Below are 12,990 nucleotides of genomic sequence, written 5' to 3'. Positions count from 1 at the left end.
TGGTTGTATTTTTTTTTTAAATTTAAAACTTGTTTACTGCATTTTCAAAAATTATTGTCAATTGTTTTGAACTTTAATGATTTTTATTTGTGCTTAGATTATCGTACAAAGGGAAGCTAATCGATTAATATTTACGACAATATCATCATACCTTTATTATGTCCCCTTATACAAAATAAATAATATCCTCTTATTAAAAGTGTGAAGAAATTGAAGTTAAAGATTTAGTCCATTCTATAGACTTGGAAAAAGACAATCTAACTGAGCCCTTAATGTTAACTTATTGAAAGACCTAAATCTGTTTATCCAACATACTGAACTAACTAAATAACTTTAAACCAGCTCATTGTTAGAAACATATCTGGTGAATCGTGAGCGTTGGCTAGCCTTATAGTCCACATAGACATCATTCAATACTGAACAAACTCACTTAATGACAGACTAACAACGTATTCTCAATCAATACGGAGAGCGACAACTTCATACATGCAGCGGCGTAGCGAGGTCGGGTGTAACCCGTTGCGGCACTTAATGGTGTCACCCCCCCCCCCCCCCAGAGTCGTAGCGACCCTTCACGGGGACAAACTTTCAAATTTTCGATTTGCACCCCCCCCCCCTCAAATTTTCGATTTGCAACCCCCTCAAACTTTCGATTGGCACCCCCCCCCCCCCCCTCGAACTTTCGATTTGCACCCCCCTCAAGTTTTTCTCTATATATTTTGCTATTTTTTTGCCTTGGTGTCACCCGCCTAAATGGTGTCACCCGGTGCGGTCCGCACCCCCCCCCCTCGCTACATGTATTGTGAAACTTTTTAAACACCTGGGAGCAATCATCTTGGACAAGGGACTGAACCCTCAGCTTCTGGTCAGAGTTCACAGACCACCGCGGCACTTACAGGACCCATGACGAGATGGAGGAATACTTACAATAACAATGTGCACACAGTTTCTTCCATGCATCGGAACCATCCCCCCCCCCCCTTGAAGAAAGTCTACCGCCCCCCCCCCCCCCCGAACGAAATGAAATTTATATAAAAAATATATACTTTTAATAGTGTCCGCCCCCCCCCCCCCCGGAAATTTTAGTCCGGGGTGGGGGGGGGGGCGAGTGGTGGATGTGTAGTGCCTTTCTCCTCCCCTCCCCTCACCCACAAAGACCCGAATTTTACACTATTTTGATCAAACCCTTAGAGTGCCTATAATATACCAGGATCTATTGTACCTTGCCAATATATCAGGATCTATCGTAGCATGCCAATATACCCGGATTTGATACGTGTCTGTCAGACGTTCATCTCATAAGGTAAGGGGATGAGAGGCATTCAAAATTTTATTGTGTGTGGGGGGGAGGGGGTCAGAAAAGAAATGCCTGAAAGAAACTACATGTAGGTATGATTCGTAGACATTGCCTACATGCATCAATGTGCAGAGACTTTGCTGGTGTTCTAGATTGGTTATTTTAATATGCTGCTATTCTTTTCTCGTTTTTATTCAACAAGTTTCGAAACTGTGTGTTGAGGACGGTGTTTCTTCCAGACTTTTTTCTCCGGGGGCACTTGCCGGGGGGGGGGGGAGGAGGGGTAGACACTGGTAAAAGTATGTTTTCTAGATACATTCTACTTCGATCGTTAGCCCCCACCCCCCAACCCCGAAGAGATGCCTGGAAGAAACTCAGGTTGAGGTAGTGCTTTGTTTTGTCACTCGTCATTTAAAACAACTTTTATACACGTCATTTAATTATTAAATTAGTACTGCATCTGCCAGACTTCTCACTTCCTGGTACCGTCCATTAGATGTGTAGCTATTTCGGTTTTTGCGGGTAAATCCGTTAATTCGTACACTTCTGCTTGGATGATTTCTTAACAATAACATTTTCTAGTCAAATGGATGTTTACTGTCTGCTCTTGTTTACAGAATTCTTGATCATTGACCATTGTGCACTTTTAAATAAAAAAAAATATTTCTAGTCTAGATTCTCTGGCTAGTCTACAGTAAAATCTAGTCGTAGCTTTTAAACACACTAGCCTAGTCATTAATGATCATCAAATCAATGATTCAAAATTATTAAATTAGTTGATTGACGATTGTCATTCATAATTTACTAGATCTAGATCTAGATCTAGATCTAGATCTATCTATGATCTAACTATTTCTATTACACTGTTACTCGATCTATTTACTGTTTGTTTACTGTGTAATACTGTGTATACTGAGTATACTGTATAACAACACCACAACCATCAACTTGATCAACTGAAACCAGATCTAGATCTAGATCTAGTCTAGAATCAAGACTAGTCTAACTTCTAAGTTAGAGTCTAAGTCTACCACTCTACCAGGCACTGAACAACCACTGGAGTGTTTGACACAGACTAACACACTGCAGTCAGTAGTGTAGAAATCAATGACAAAGCTGTGACAGCAGTGTTTTTCCATTCAGTTGTGCTTCTTCACTCCACTTCTACAGGATTTTTTTTAGTAGTCTAGGAGTCAAAGAGACCTAGATCTAGACTTAATACTTATATACTAGATCTATATACTGTGTAATATATTTTTATATAGGCCTACTCTTTAACTAGAATGCTAGATCTAGAAACTAGATTTTAGTTTAGTTTAAAGTTAAAGTTAGCCAACTAGATCTAGAGATCTAGATAGATATCTAGATCTAATTTATCTTTCAACCACACTTTTAAAACTTGTTTTGCCAATCACAAGTTAATTTTAGATAAATAAAAAAAATTGATGTATTATTAGGGCCTAGTGTTATTTTTTTTATCCTGATCACTAGTCTAGTACTAAGATCTGCAATCAACATTTTAAAAAAGTAAGTGAAAATAAAATAAAAATTATTAAATTAATAATATATATATATACTAGAATCTATATGTATCTCGTATCAAAAATAGTGCTAGACTACGCAAAGAAGCCAGAGTTATCTATTAGGCCTTTTTAAAATAGTTTTTTTAGTCATTTAGAAATATTTAACATCTTTATTTAATATGTAATATGTAGGCCTAACATTATTTAATATTTATAGGCCATATATAAATATGATTTATGACATATTTAGATATAAGCCTACTAAGTAATATATATATATTAGTACTAGTGCACAGTGTATGGGACTGAGTGGTCTAGTGGTAGAGAGCTGGACTGCTAACCCGTGTAAGTCTCGAGTTTGAATCCGGGTTCAATTCAGTAGACTGTCCCTGAGTCCACCCAACTCTGATGGGTACCTAACTCACGTTAGGGAAAGTAAAGGCGGCTGGGCATAGTGCTGACCACACTATCTCTTCATATGCCGAGGTCACAGAAACAAGTGAACTCTACTTCACTTGCCCTATAGACCGTCAGGGAACTTTACTTTTACTTTTTTAGTGCACAGTGTACTCATTTGCATGTGGCTGGGATCTAGATTCTAGTCCTTCACACTAAATTGACAAAACATTTTCTAAGAGTTTCATGAGCATGTGGGTATTTTTCTAAAACTGAATTATTTAGGTGTAAACAGTGCCTGCGCTATATAGGATCTTAGTTGTTGCAGCAAAGGTTTGTCCTCAGCCCAGACACCCCTAGGTGTGCTGCATGAACACCTTAAGGGTATGTTAATCACCCTCTGTAATAATGAGGAAGAACACACCTCTAACTGCCCAGTGGTCCAGAGGCAATGCTGGCATTCTTGTGAACCACCGGTTACACTACCTCAGGAGCCCTGGGTGTGTCCTTGGTTCAATTTACTCATCAGATATAGTGACCCACAATATCCCAATTGTAGGCTGCTCTTTAAATTAGATGTATTGTAAGCACCATAGTGCTCAAGGGAGAGCCTGGGGTGATGGTGGGTGTGCCAGACTAAATAAAAGCATTGGTCAATCTTGAAATCTCATGAGATTTTAGCCACCAGTGCTTTTTTAAAGAAAGCAAGTTTGCTTTATTTTCTTATTTTCAGTGCATTTAATAAAGTTTTTTTAAAAATTTGTTTAATGATTGGTGCTAACACCCAACAGCATGGCATCATGTTTGTTTGCAGCAGAAATCTTTGCTTTTATAAGGGGTAAAGTTTAGTGTTTCTTTCAGGCATCTCTTTGGTGGGGGGGGTAGAAATTATATAGAAAATGGATACTTTTACCAGTGTCCATCTGTCTTCCCCCCCCCCTCCTATGAAACACTGGTACAGTTAAATTTAGGGTTTAGCTAAGGGTTAAGGTTAGGTTGGGGACAGGGTTTGACTAGGAAATGTTCTTGATGACTCAGTCTATCAGCCCTATGCTGGTTATCCTACTGATTAGGCCTTTAAGAATAAAACCCAGCTGATGCCATTAAGTAAAAAATACTCTCTATGTAAGCGTGTAATTAACCTCAGCTTTATTCTACAGAGAGATGACAATTACATAAGAATAATTGGGATCAATGTAAGTGTACTTATACTATTTTAAATTAATACATCAATTTAAGCATGATATTCTATTTTTCAATATAAATGTAGTAATGTTGTGTTAAAGGAATATATAACAAAATAAATGCTACTATCCTCAGAGTATGACATGAACTGCCTAGACAACCTTGAGGAGGAAGTCATTAAAGTAAGTTGCTTCATTCTTTCAGATACTGACAATCTGTCCTAATATTTTGTTATTTTTCAGAAACTGATAATCTGTCCTAATATTTTATGTTTCAGATAATCTGTCCTAATATTTTGTTATGTTTCAGAATCTGATAATCTGTCCTAATATTTTGTTATGTTTCAGATAATCTGTCCTAATATTTTGTTTCAGATACTGATAATCTGTTCTAATATTTTGTTATTTTTCAGATACAGATAATTTGTCCTAATATATTATGTTTCAGATACAGATAATCTGTCCTAATATTTTGTTATGTTTCAGATAATCTGTCCTAATATTTTGTTATGTTTCAGATAATCTGTCCTAATATTTTGTTATGTTTCAGATACAGATAATCTGTCCTAATATTTTATGTTTCAGATACTGATAATCTGTCCTAATATTTTATGTTTCAGATACTGAAAATCTGTCCTAATATTTTTTTATGTTTCAGATAATCTGTCCTAATATTTTGTTATGTTTCAGATAATCTGTCCTAATATTTTGTTATGTTTCAGATACAGATAATCTGTCCTAATATTTTATGTTTCAGATACTGATAATCTGTCCTAATATTTTGTTATGTTTCAGATAATCTGTCCTAATATTTTGTTATGTTTCAGATAATCTGTCCTAATATTTTGTTATGTTTCAGATACAGATAATCTGTCCTAATATTTTATGTTTCAGATACTGATAATCTGTCCTAATATTTTGTTATGTTTCAGATAATCTGTCCTAATATTTTGTTATGTTTCAGATAATCTGTCCTAATAATTTGTTATGTTTCTGATAATCTGTCCTAATATTTTGTTATGTTTCTGATAATCTGTCCTAATATTTTGTTATGTTTCAGATACTGATAATCGGGGACTCTGGAACTGGGAAGTCGTCATTTATTGACAGATATATCCATGAAAAGTTTAATGACTACTACAAACCTACTCTTGGTGGTAAAAAGTTTTTTAGTTGGTTTGTGTTTAGTTGCTCTAGTTTTTGGCTGAAAGAGATTAGTTGGTTTGTGTTTAGTTGCTCTAGTTTTTGGCTGAAAGAGATTAGTTGGTTTGTGTTTAGTTGCTCTAGTTTTTGGCTGAAAGAGATTAGTTGGTTTGTGTTTAGTTGCTCTAGTTTTTGGCTGAAAGAGATTAGTTGGTTTGTGTTTAGTTGCTCTAGTTTTTGGCTGAAAGAGATTAGTTGGTTTGTGTTTAGTTGCTCTAGTTTTTGGCTGAAAGAGATTGGGTTTTTAATTTCTTAATATAACCTGTGTCATTTAGTAAATATAAAAGGGTGTAACCAAATTGGTTACTATTAACCTATTGATAAAAATATGTTGCTGTTAAAAAATTAGTAAACAGTGGTTATCTGTCCTGCATGTTTGTTTGATTTCTCCTGAAATACTCATTTATTTTTCAGTTGATTTTGCTATAAAAAGAATAAAAACACATGAGGGGAAACATGTCAAATTGCAGTTCTGGGATATTGCTGGTGAGTTTATGTATGTATGCTCAATAGGGCATTACAGGTAAATTTATGTATACTCTTACCTTACAGTCAGGTGGAAAATCCAATTTTTTTAATTTTTTTACCACAAGCTTATTTTGTACAATATTGTGTATACTTTGTACCTGTTGATACTGTTGTTGAATACCATAACGGGCACTAAGAATGTTTGAGTGCATTGGTCCTTTAGACTTCTGGTGGTCATGTAACAAGAAAAATATCAGAACCACTGACACAAACACTGACAGGTGGTCATGTAACAAGAAAAATATCAGAACCACTGACACAAACACTGACACCCAATGAGCAACCAATGGCAATTTATTTACAAAAGATATAATGAATGAAAATACCAATTCAGCTAACACATCTGGACACAGTACAAAAAGAAAAACACAAACACAGGCTTGTCTTTACTTTAGCCACCCACTCTGCCATTACAAGTAAAACATCTTTGACAGATTGTATTTTCTCCATCACATTCCTCTGTTGACAGAATTGTTTATTGCAATCCTCCAGGCCAAGACAGGTTTCCCCTGCTGACCAGGTCCTACTACAGGTACGCTCGTGGCTGTCTGATTGTATTTGACCTGACGGACGTCGCCAGCTTTAACAACGTCAAGAGGTGGAAGTCATGCATTGAGTCCAACTGTGACGCTGATTCAGAAGTCCCATGTATTCTTGTAGCCAACAAGGTCAGTCATGACCTATAATCTTAGACATTCCATTACTGTTGAATGTCTCGCATGTTACATGCGCAAGCACCTTAGACATCACATTCCATTACTGTTGAATGTCTCACATGTTACATGCGCAAGCACCTTAGACATCACATTCCATTACTGTTGAATGTCTCACATGTTACTTGCCATCACAGTAACATTTCTTACACCCCAGTAAGGTCATTTATGTGCTAAATCTTTCCTTCATCTGTAGCACCCAAGTAAGGCAACTACTGTTGTAAGACATTTAATTTGTTGAATTTTTTACGCCCATTTTATTATTTGATTTGAGTTATCTAGTCTGGTATAATAGTTTTTCCTTGGTGTTATTTTGACTTTAGTGTTTCTGGAGGCTAATTTGATTACTTTAATTTTATTTCCATTGTTTGCTTTAATTAATTTTATATCTGAATGTTTAATATAATTTCTATATGAGTGTAGGTTGATTTTATTAATTCTGCAGTTAATTAAATTATTCCGGTTGACTAATTGAATCATTCAAATACTCTATAGGTTAAATTAATTTTTATTTAGACTGAATTATTTCTGCAGACTGATTTAATTATTCCACATAGTTTAATTGATTTATTAATAATGAATTATAAGATTATTCCTGTAGACTAATAGAATTATTCCTGTAAGTTATTTGATATACTTCTGTAGGCTGATTTAAAAGAGGAGAGAAGAATTAGCTACCCTGAGATTGAGGATATGTGTAATGAATTAAATTTTGTGCAGTGGACTGAAACATCTGTAAAAACAGGATTGATGCTTCAAGAGACTGTACAGTATGTATTTTATTTAGTTCATTGCTGACATATTGGTGACATCAGGGCTATTAGAAAACAGAAAGTTTAAACAATTATTGGACTTGCTAGTGAATTGGGCAGAAAAATAAAGGGAAACTAATCAATATTTATAGTTTACTTATTCCCCTTCTATGAAATATTTCCATGATTTTTCACAAGAATACTAAATATAAATTTAAAATATCTATTTGTATATATATCTCATTTTATTAGCTAGTTGCACAAGCAAATAAAATATGACGTCACAGGCTCCAAACCTTTTGTAAACAAAAATCTAATTCAGATTTAGACTTTGCATTGCAGATGAGGCTCGTTGGCTGGGGACAGCCACTCTTCTAGGAGAGACAACTCCAAAATTAAACAACTGCTGCCTTGTAGTTTGTTCTTGGTTGGACAAAGGCTATGGAAGAAAAAGCAGGCTGAAATCGGAGTCAATGGCCTCAATGGCGCATAAACCAGTTGACACGTAACGCTTAATTGTGTTGGAGGTGTGGTCGAGTCGGCAAAAAGCTCATGGTTGATAAATCGAACAAAGTCTCGATTTCAAACCCACTGGCAGATAAATCTCGATCCCCTCCAAACACTAATAATTAAGAACGAAGAAGAAGAAAGAAGAAGTTTATAAAACAATGGAAGGCGATTATGATTCAAGTTATATATGCCCTCCTTATTAACAGTGGTTATTGACCGTTATTGCTCTATCATTTTTATTTCAACTTTTTATTTGTTTTTGTGAATCTGATATTGAGTTTAAACGCTGAGTTTTCAAAAAATTACTTGAAATAATAAAACATTGAGACTACCTCTGTATTTAGTGGAATTATCTTCATTATTTATTCAAATTTCTAACTATCATATTTATTTTAGGTTTATCAGTTAAGCAGACTATGAAAAATATCTCACAAATTAGGCACAATATTAGCGGTATCAATACATGTTCCTTCATTTTGTAGAAATAAGGTCACCAAATTTAACAAAAAAATTTTTTTATCATAGAATTTTAATAATTTAGAATTGAAAATTTAAAATTAAACTACTTAAAGAGTAGCTTCAAATTGATAAATAAACCTTTTTAAATTAGTAAAAAAATTTGTAAATTGAGCTAATATGATGTGGACTGTGTCACTAATTACTGAATTAGGCATATGATAACTCAACACAAAGTTGAAATTAGTGTCCGTTATAAAAATAAGGATTTAAAACTAAAAATGACACTAGCTTTAGGGTGTAGGGTAGGGGTTTGGGGAAAGGAGGGTGGGGGTAGTATCATTCCTAAAGTTGAAATTTCATGGAAACAATGTGGAATGACAAAATGATCCAATATTTCATCCAAATTAACTCCTCTTGATTCAATGATAGCATTGAAAACCCTTTGCTCATCCTAATAGCTTATTCAGATTTGAATAAAACCTGTATGAAAGAAGCTCCAGTTTGGGTATTTTCTATTGACTATAAGTGTTAGAAAAAAATGTCTAAAAATTTCAGAAAAATGTCTAAAAATTTCCAGTAAAGTTCAAAATCTTGCCTTTTGTTTGAGTTATGTCATCACTCAGGCAGTATTAGCTTTAATTAGATTGTGTGCACATATTTCAATGCAACTAGCTTCTTATAAAATAGCATTGATTAACAGACTACTAACTACTATAAACAATACGATAGATTTTTGCAAATATATTTAAAGTATATAATGAAGAAAAATGAATAACTAAATGTATCATTGATTACAGATACCTGATTGATGTGATACTAGGCAACTCTCCCAAGTTCTATACACCCTCAGAGTATGAAGTCGTGGATAAAAAATCCATTGTGGACATTGCAATAGAGACAAATGTGAACACACCTTCCAAGACCAGCTGTGTTTTCTGTAGCTAAGTCTGTCCTGTGTTTTCTGTAGCTAAGTCTGTCCTGTGTTTTCTGTAGCTAAGTCTGTCCTGTGTTTTCTGTAGCTAAGTCTGTCCTGTGTTTTCTGTAGCTAAGTCTGTCCTGTGTTTTCTGTATCTAAGTCTGTCCTGTGTTTTCTGTAGCTAAGTCTGTCCTGTGTTTTCTGTAGCTAAGTCTGTCCTGTGTTTTCTGTAGCTAAGTCTGTCCTGTGTTTTCTGTAGCTAAGTCTGTCCTGTGTTTTCTGTAGCTAAGTCTGTTCTGTGTTTTCTGGGTGTTGTACAGCTGTTGTTTTGTGTACAAATGGCATGGTTGATGTTGTGGCTTTTTGTCCTGAAACTGAGAGTAGCTGGTTGGTCCAGGACTGACCATTAATTGGAGGACATCAAATCCAGGACTGACCATTGAAGGACATCAAATCTAGGACTGACCAGTGGTATTCAAGAGATGAGTCAAACCTTTCATGTTATCAGCTGTGACATTTTTAACACTGGGTAGGTCGACAAAGTTATTGGTTGATAGTCTGTCAGCCAATAAGTTTGTCTTAATTATTGGTTGATAGACAAAATTATTGGTTAGCCAATAAGTTTGTCTAAATTATTGGTTGATAGACAAAATTATTGATGACACGACAGGAATTTTTTTACACTACTAGTAACAGTGGCGTTGCCAGTTTGGGTGGCACCTATTGCTGCACCTAATTGTGTCACCCCCCCCTCTCAAAGAGAAAGTAAGAAGAAAAAATATATTTATGCCATATACACTTGTAATATACATGTGTATATTTAAATATATTTTTTTTCTGGATTTTTTGAAGCTACGCACTTTAGGGCTGAACTTTGTCCTTTTTTTTTTAATGTATGGAAAAATGAGTAACATTCCGACAAAATATTTTTTTTACAACATTTGAATCTGCTAGAAGCTCTTTATTTATTACTAGCCGTCGGTACCCGTTACACTTGAATTATAGAACTAATGTTAAAAATGTTTGAGAAAAATATTTTATAAAATAGTTATTGGTCAAAACTCAATGTGCTTTACTACACATTTATATTAGTGACAAGCAAAGAAATAACTAAATAGCTAAAGTCCGCACAAATAAAATAACATAGGCTACCAATACCTACCGGTTGTTCAATGGTATTTCTGTTGTTTTTTAAAGTGATTTGTATTACTTTTGGCCGAGAATATTGTATACATTTCATAGCGTATGTCCCGATAAATAGATCTAAAGATCTAAACCAAAACTGAATGAAATAGTTCATTTGTTTATATTCTAAAATTGGAAGATGACACCATTAGTTTTGTGTTCTTTCCGTAGTTTTACATGTGGCATGTGAGGTCATTGCTTATTGCATTCTTTTCACAATAAACGCTTTTCCGGTTGTATAGTTAAAATTCTCTTTCTACATTAGAATATGCCTTTATTTTCATTTTCCTTTTATTAAATAAAATTTAGTTAATACATTTATAACATCCACCATATCATTTTTAACAAAAGTTCGTATCTTTAAGTTCTCCATATGTTGCTGAACATACTGATCACATCGCCTAAAAAAACTTGCGGATAGGGAGAGAGAGAGAAGTGCGCACATGTGTATACTTAATTTATAATCAAATTATTATAATTCAAATATGATGTATCAAAACATTTGGCAACTCTTGATGAAAACATGTCAATGTGGCAAGCAAACCAGTTTTATTATCTGTTGCTTGCTTTTTATGGTTTTTGTCATTCATTTTTGTCTCTTAATTAATTTACAATGGATTAATATTTTGCTCCTTGAAAGAGTATTGAACACTAATTAATCATTTATTTAACTGGAATGATCTTTTTTCTACATTTATTTTTCTAATTTTTCCTTGGTGTCACCCCCCTAAATGGTGTCACTCAGCGTGGTCCGCATCCCCCCTTTGCTATGCCTCGGACTAGTATCAAGCTAAGGTATGCATTGTGTTATAAAGGTTTTAAAACTCAGAATTTGATTATTAATAAATTGTATTTATTCATATTTGTGAAATCATAAACACAATATTATCAGCAAACATCATAATATACATACATGCTCAAACCATAAGATGATCATTGTTTTTATCTTTAAAAAACTGATGAGAATAATTGTCATAAATTATCTTAGACTATACACTGCATTACAGTAACCATATGTGCCATAAAGTTAGTTTGTGTACATGCAGTTAGAGAGTATTTGTATACCATGACAGTTTTAAGATATTTGTAAACAAAATTAACATTTTTACACCTAGAAAAATTGTGTCCATACCTTGTTTTACAATTTGAGGCTGTGATATATTTTATGCATTCCAAATGTGAAATGTCAGCTATTGTTTAACTATTGTTATACTAAAAACTTTTAAAATTTACAACTACTCTTTGTAAAACACAAATCGGTACGGTGAAGATTTTTTTTTTTTACATAATCTGAATTACAAGCTTGCCAATGTCATGTTGTCATCATGTGTCACTGTCATATCAGCATTGTCAGGGTAAGCTGTAAATAAACTGATTTACAATGTCACCAGATGTTTTGATTCAGTCCATTCAGGTCCACGACAAATGCTGTTAAACATTGGCTAGCCTCATCAGCACACGCGTATCCTCATTCGCACACATCCATTGGCTAGCCTCTTCAACACACATCACATGTATTTTACAGGATCAGTAACAATTTTATAAACAGGAAGTATCTGTACACAAGCCAATAAATAATCAAGGGGGGGATTGTCTATGTACAGCATATAACTTGTTTCCACCCTCTCCCACGTTACACACACACACACACACACACTAAGACTGGGGATGTCACTAGCATTCTTTCTCATACACACACACACACACTAGACTGGGGATTAAATACAGTGATGTCACTAGCATTCTTTCTCATACACACACACACACACACACTAGACTGGGGACTAAATACAGTGATGTCACTAGCATTCTTTCTCATACACACACACACACACACACACTAGACTGGGGACTAAATACAGTGATGTCACTAGCATTCTTTCTCATACACACACACACACACTAGACTGGGGACTAAATACAGTGATGTCACTAGCATTCTTTCTCATACACACACACACACACTAGACTGGGGACTAAATACAGTGATGTCACTAGCATTCTTTCTCATACACACACACACACTAGACTGGGGACTAAATACAGTGATGTCACTAGCATTCTTTCTCATACACACACACACACACTAGACTGGGGACTAAATACAGTGATGTCACTAGCATTCTTTCTCATACACACACACACACACTAGACTGGGGACTAAATACAGTGATGTCACTAGCATTCTTTCTCATACACACACACACACACTAGACTGGGGACTAAATACAGTGATGTCACTAGCATTCTTTCTCATACACACACACACTAGACTGGGGACTAAATACAGTGATGTCACTAGCATTCTTTCTCATACACACACA

The 12,990-nt window shown here is 34.8% G+C and overlaps 1 protein-coding gene across 6 annotated transcripts; it reads left to right on the top strand.

The window, feature by feature from the left end:
• The first annotated feature begins 1,866 nt into the window (after window positions 1-1,866).
• LOC131937208 (ras-related protein Rab-7L1) lies at window positions 1,867-12,053 on the top strand. Of its 6 annotated transcripts, none has more exons than XM_059294441.1 (10): window positions 1,867-1,896; window positions 2,340-2,824; window positions 4,377-4,412; window positions 4,537-4,583; window positions 5,461-5,557; window positions 6,018-6,089; window positions 6,624-6,799; window positions 7,041-7,064; window positions 7,490-7,614; window positions 9,363-12,053. In XM_059294441.1, the coding sequence occupies exons 4-10, from the start codon at window positions 4,545-4,547 to the stop codon at window positions 9,508-9,510; spliced, it is 681 nt and encodes a 226-aa protein (XP_059150424.1). In that variant the 5' UTR covers window positions 1,867-1,896; window positions 2,340-2,824; window positions 4,377-4,412; window positions 4,537-4,544; the 3' UTR covers window positions 9,511-12,053. The 6 variants fall into 6 exon arrangements, with proteins under 6 accessions (XP_059150424.1, XP_059150425.1, XP_059150423.1 ...); XM_059294442.1 differs by having other exon boundaries at window positions 1,874-1,991; window positions 2,755-2,824; XM_059294440.1 differs by having other exon boundaries at window positions 1,876-1,991.
• The last annotated feature ends 937 nt before the right edge of the window (window positions 12,054-12,990 follow it).

The sequence above is a fragment of the Physella acuta genome, unplaced genomic scaffold (genome assembly GCF_028476545.2).
Source record: "Physella acuta isolate Inbredline_101_S28 unplaced genomic scaffold, ASM2847654v3 ptg000204l, whole genome shotgun sequence".
Lineage (NCBI taxonomy): Eukaryota > Metazoa > Mollusca > Gastropoda > Physidae > Physella > Physella acuta.
The sequence above is the reverse complement of the archived record's forward strand: the minus strand, read 5'-3'. Positions and strand labels throughout refer to the sequence as shown.

Bases quoted from the DNA above. Each gene is read 5' to 3' on its own strand.
- LOC131937208 (XM_059294441.1), top strand. From the start codon at position 4,545: ATGAACTGCCTAGACAACCTTGAGGAGGAAGTCATTAAA. The intron at 4,584-5,460 runs GTAAGTTGCTTC...GTTATGTTTCAG, and splicing joins TTGAGGAGGAAGTCATTAAA to ATACTGATAATCGGGGACTC. The intron at 6,800-7,040 runs GTCAGTCATGAC...CTTCATCTGTAG, and splicing joins GTATTCTTGTAGCCAACAAG to CACCCAAGTAAGGCAACTAC.